The sequence below is a fragment of the Erpetoichthys calabaricus genome, chromosome 4 (genome assembly GCF_900747795.2).
Source record: "Erpetoichthys calabaricus chromosome 4, fErpCal1.3, whole genome shotgun sequence".
Taxonomy (NCBI): Eukaryota; Metazoa; Chordata; class Cladistia; order Polypteriformes; family Polypteridae; genus Erpetoichthys; species Erpetoichthys calabaricus.
Window position 1 is genome coordinate 307,475,792 of NC_041397.2, and position 6,257 is coordinate 307,482,048.

General features: G+C 36.7%; 1 protein-coding gene across 1 annotated transcript; it reads right to left on the reverse strand.

The window, feature by feature from the left end:
- Positions 1-384: 384 nt before the first annotated feature.
- Positions 385-6,007, reverse strand: LOC127527599 (olfactory receptor 1M1-like). Its single transcript, XM_051926707.1, has 2 exons — positions 5,867-6,007; positions 385-1,391 (listed from the first exon to the last, which is right to left on the reverse strand). Exons 1-2 carry the CDS (start codon positions 6,005-6,007, stop codon positions 420-422), a joined length of 1,113 nt encoding a protein of 370 aa, XP_051782667.1. The 3' UTR covers positions 385-419.
- Positions 6,008-6,257: the final 250 nt, after the last annotated feature.

Sequence of the window (6,257 nt, forward strand, 5' to 3'; positions counted from 1 at the left end):
GCTGAACCCATCATTAAAGTAAAATGTTCTGTTGAGGGTTTACAGCACAACAGGACAAGGAAAGTCCAGCAGCCTTTGTGACTGTCAGTCCAGTGAAATTGTGAAGCTTTCAAGCAGACATTCTGTATGCGGAATGATAAAGGACACCAAAGGATGTGCATGTCTTTTAACAAGGAATTTTAGTTTTATGTACTTAATGTAATGGAATTGAACAGTTTTACCGTACAAGTGAAGACCAACACCAATTGCACCAATGACACATATTTTTATTACGATTTTAATTTTTTTACAGTTACAAAAATAGTTTTCACTTTTAGTAAATTTTGTTAATGACAGACGAACATATTCAGAAATTGACTCACATTTAACACAAGCACCTGTAAAACGTTTTTATTTCAATGATGAATGTTGACTTTTCCTTAGTTTCTGTCAGACAGCGGAGAGGTCCTCATTCCTGTAAAAAGCCTGTACATGGTTATTTTTATTTCTGTGTTTCTAAAGCTGTAAATTATGGGATTCATCATGGGAGGTACCACATTAGCCACGATTACTAGGGTATTGTAAACCTCCAGTGACAACTTCACCCCAACTCCTGGCAAGATGTAGGATACCATTAACGGCAGATAAAAAAGCCCCATCACCAGCAGGTGTGTGAGGCACGTACTGAAAATTTTTCTTTTCCCTTCAACAGATGAGATTTTTAGGGCTGCCTTAGCAATGCTGAGGTAGGAGAAGAGAATTAATGCAACAGGAACAATAGCAAACATAATTGTCGTGGTTGATAAAATGATTAAGTATTTAGCATTATTGGTACAAGACACTTGAACCATTGTGGCGTAATCACAGAAACAATATGGCAGAACATTGGTGATACAAAAATGAAGCTCAGTGGCAAACACTACATATGGTGTAAGGATTAAAACACCAAAAATGTTGGATAGAAAAACGCTAATCAAAACCATTTTATTCGTAATTAGTGAAGGATACCGAAGTGGATGAAGTACAGCAACATACCGATCACATGCCATAAAAACTAAAACCAGTGATTCCACCAGCTCCAAATGGAAAACCATATACATCTGTAGCAGACACGGTCCATAGGGAATGACCGCAGAGTCTAAAAGAACAGCCATCATTTTAGGAATGATGTTAGTGCTGTTAAACATGTCCAAAACTGCTAAAGTGCTGATGTATAAATACATTGGCGTTTGCAGCTGATGGTTCATTCTTATGACGAGAAAAACTAATAGATTACCACATAAAGACACCAAGTAGATTATGGAGAGAAGGGAGATAGTAAAGCTTCGCTGCTCATAGCGTATTGCACAATTCAAGACAAATTCAGACACAGAGAAGGTGACGTTGCTCATTATTGTCAACATATGGTTCACCTGAAAAAAGGAGAAAAGAAACGCGTCAAAGAACATGCTGTGGTGAAAAATCCAGTAAGACTTCAACTGAACAAATACAAAGAAATGAAGGCAATTGGGATGCAATTGTAGGAATGAATAACAGGAATTGGGAACAAACTACAGGGTTATGGAGCTGACGCAGAAACTCTGGCAACTTTTAAGAAGGAATCTTGATGAGGTACTGGGACAGTGTGAATGGTGTCAAATGTTTAATTGCAGCCAAAAATTACTTTAAAACTTGTAGCACATTAGTGTTGGGATGGAATGAGGGGGTTTTTGGAAACAGAATTAACAATGTTTGAATTAGCTGTAAATTCAACAGACAGGGTGCTTCACTGCAGAGAGATCAGTGTGCTAAATACATTAGTTCCAAAAGAAGAAATAAAGCAAATAAATTAGCACACAGAGTACAAGTTAAATATTCAACGTAACTGATTCCTATGTGCCAGGAATGTATTATATGCATTGTAAAACATAGTGAAGGCACGCATATTTAAAGAGTAAAAATAACCAAATAATAGTACTCACAACAGAGAAAAATGGTCATAAAAGCAAAATTGTAAAACAGTGAAAAGCACAAATTCTTCTGTGGATTTTGTTGTGATATTATCTCCTGTCAGAGAAACTTGTGGGCCCAACTTGGGGCTGTGTTTATCCAAAGGGGCTTATGCATAAGCAAGATAGAAAAAAAAATGAATGAATGACAACAGGATTGGGCAGCATCATACACTTAATTAAAGCATTACAGCCAAAACATTGTGTCTTTAAACTTCATTCCTTTTCAGAATGAAATAACCATTAACATTTTCACACTGATGCAGATAAACACTATACATATACTGTGTATATATACTGTATATATATATATATATATATATATATATATATATATATATATATATATACAGGGTCTGCACTCTGTAGGAAGTAAGTAAATAAACCAAGGTAACACAGGAAGCTCTGCAGTGTACTTGTGACTTTCTTTTTTCTTTGGTTATAGTCTTGAATAAAAGTGCACTTGTTTTGTTATACTTGTACACCAACATTTTTATGTTACTTACATAAAAGCCAGATCAAATGTTATTTATTTGGATTTATTTACTTACTTCCTACAGAGTGAAGAGCTTTAGCGCGTCTTTATGTATGTCAGATGGGGGGGGAGGAGGATGAGGGGCAGGGTAGGATCGTGAACGCGACTGAGAGAATGAAACTGAATAATAATAAAAAAAAACCTTTACGAGTATCATACATTTACACCGGCTGTTACAGACTGAAATCAAATGTATGTTTTTATTCTAAAATAGTAAGAATAAGAGCAGTTCACTTCTCAACACAGACTCTTCCGGGATCGAACCCGTGAAGCTTTGTTTACCAGTCAACAGTTATTACCGTTTCGCCACCAAAGCAGTTGTAGCAAATGCGTGTCAATGTCACACCCTAACGCGTGTTGTTTTTCTGCAGTTATATTTTTAAAATTATATATTTGTACCTTTTGTGAAAGTGTTTATTTGATAGTTGGACTTTTCACACATTCTAAACTTCATGTCTACATTTTGTCAATTAATACTAAAACATGAAAAATGTTTCTTTTTTAACGATGTGTTTACATAGATCGTTGTAGACATGGAACACACATGAAATGCATGTGTTCCAAAAAACGATGTAGTATTTATAAAAGGTGTGATTTTGCTTGACTTCTCACTCTATACAACTCTAAGCAACTGACACGTAGGTAAACAGACTTGAGCTGAGAAAACTGTGCGGGGATGTGATAGCAGGCTGCTTGCTGCTTATCAACACATTTAAAGGACAAAAGAAGCTGATGGAGAAGTGAGAAGCGATTTAAGGTGGGACGGATCTACGAGTTTTTTCGTACGCTCTGGTACTTCTAGTGTTAAAGGGACGCATCAGGGCTCAGGAAATTTAAAGGACAGTTTTTTGCTTAATTTTAACCTCGGTTTTAAGTAATATTTATTAGATGATTTTTAACCTCCACAATCACCTTAATTTAATGGGATTATTTATTTATGGGAGAACTGGATTCACTGCACTATTTATTTGGACACTCTTTATTTGGATTGTTTTAATAAAAGCACTATTCACTTTTGCACCTACCTTTTGCCGCATGATGTGTGTCTTCATTTGCTCAACTCAACTTGGTTATACCTATCAACAATCCATGTTCAAGAGGATCCCGGATGGAACAGGTAGTGTGGAGTTAACACGAACCACCACAGTTCCCTACTCTTTCCCACACCCAACTTTCTATGACCACATGAGTAACCGAGGCTAGCTGGGAACCTTGACAAGCACCCCACTCAAACAGACAGATAAACAGACTGACAGATATACAGCGGATCCAGCATTTTGTCAGAAAGTGGCAGATGACGCTTTGATTTATCATTAATATATATATAATGCACATTAATTTGTCAGGCATTTACTGAAATTAGAAGGTTTAAGTATGTTATATTGAGAATAAACAGCCAATCTTTATATATTGATTTGATTCATTAGGATTCATTAGATTATAAGTCAGAAATTCAATTAAACTAATTTCATTTCCATTGTTTTTTCACACAGTACTCCAGGCAGTTCAAGAATTACAAAAATAATACTTATTAATACAAAAAAAAAGAACGTTAGTCTGCGCATTCAGAAGCAATGTTGACTTCATGGCACCTAAAAAGTAGTGTGTTACTAACAGCAATCTCAGGGTACTGAATCAGCTGCTCAAAGATGCCACCACATAATGTACAAGTCCACTAACATTGTCATCAATAGACTGCAGGGTGTATGTATCTAACTGAGTTCATGAACTCTGTGAAACCACTCAGTTAACCCCCATTTTTTTTCTAACTATTTTTGCCCATGGTCTTGGCTTTCCTCTCTTTCTCTCAAGTGTGGTTTGAATTCAGTTTTGCTGGTTTTGTCTTGCAGACCCCCGTGATCCTTTGTTAGGACAATGACTAACTGATTGACTGGTTTTGTCTTTAATTTTGCTTGTCAGTCCAATGATGTGCAGGTTAGGTGGATTGGCGATATTAAATTGGCCGCAGTGTATGGTTGGGGTATGTGTGTGGGTGTTTGCCTTGCGATGAGCTGATGTTTGTTTCTTCCTTGTGCCCCCTACTAGCTGGGATAGGCTCCAGCAGATCCCTGTGACCCTGTACAGGACTTAGCGGGTTAGAAAATGACTGACTGACTTTCACACCTGATGGCACATCTGATGTTTATCAGATTGTCTTGAAATAATCATCATGTTGTACTATTAAACAAATAAATAAATAAATGAAACAATATAATAATGTATATGAATGTAAATCCTTTATTATAAATTTGTACCTTGATTTGCAAGTTGGAAGAAATCATTCTGCTCCCTGTCTCTATAAACCACTATTAGAAGACTAAGCAAAGCTGTGCACTTACAGCTAATATGCACTAAAATAATTTCAACATATTGGTGATTGAAGTGTTTGAATAAAGTTCCTGTCTTTACAACCTCTTGTGTTTCTGTGCAATTCTGTGACATAAGCGTGACAAAAGATAGATAGATAGATAGATAGATAGATAGATAGATAGATAGATAGATAGATAGATAGATAGATAGATATTTATTATTGGATACATGTACTTAATGATTAACAATAATTATATGAATATTTATCATATTATACAGAGTATATAAAAAATAATTTACCTTCAAGAGTGACCTATTAGTAGTCTTCCGTAGCTGTAGTAACTTAATCACACAATAAAAATAACAAAAAGATAAATGGTCTCATAGTTAATTTTTTTCTGATTTCAAAATTATTTATAAAACATCACTCAGTTCTGTCATTTGTTCTTAGAACTTCTTACAAATGGAGCAGCAGACTAGAAGGACATGTAATGTAAGTGTGGCTAAAATCGTCAGGGTCGGATTGCACTAGTGTCGAAAAGCGTCGTTCTGAGCACAGATAACTGTATTTCTGTGTTTAAAGCAAAACGTCTGACGTCGCTCTGGGAGAATCAGAGGCATTAATTACTGTACACAGCGTTTACTCCCAAGGGTTTCTGAAAAACACATTCTGTGATATGTTGTCATTAACACAAGGCCAGATTAAGACCCTTCCTCTACAGGTCCCAGGGTGTCAAAGCTCAAAAGGCATCCCACCTCACCTCATTACCCACACTAGTCACACATTCTGAACACCACATTTGTCAATAATAAATCAGATACCAGGACTGATGTAGGAAAACAATTCCAAACGTGATCCCGGATCCACTTCATGGTCTTGTTTAGTTCATTAGTGTATTACAATGAAGATAACACTGATTGATGAATGCAACATCACACCTGCGGTTAATTACCTTTCTTCTAATAGTTCTGATCCTGAACATTAACATTTTTAAAGGCCTATACAAGTTTGTGGCAAAAAAGGTGATAGGTAACATTTTGGGTTTGACCTAACATTTCCTTCACGAGCCCATCCCATCTTTGGCGTTGTGCTAAAACGCTTTTTGTCATTGAGACATGTCACCTTCTTTTTACTTTTTCTTGTTGGATCATTATGAGCAGCCAATTCCGATTTTAGGTGTAGTTTAGAAGCCATGGCGTGTTGTACTGTGCAGATTAACATGCGCTACCACTAAACCTGTGAAAGAAGCCCAGACACAGTCAGACACTGAGACAGCCAGATCTCCAAAATACACACTATTTATTTATAGTTCTGCACAGAACAGTGCACCCGTCACTCAGTCCCTTTTACTTTCCTTTGCCTTTTCTCTTCTTCTGAGCCGCCCTCACTCCTCCACTGCCATGCTCCGTCCTCTGCCTCCTGACACCGGCTCTCTGACTGGAGC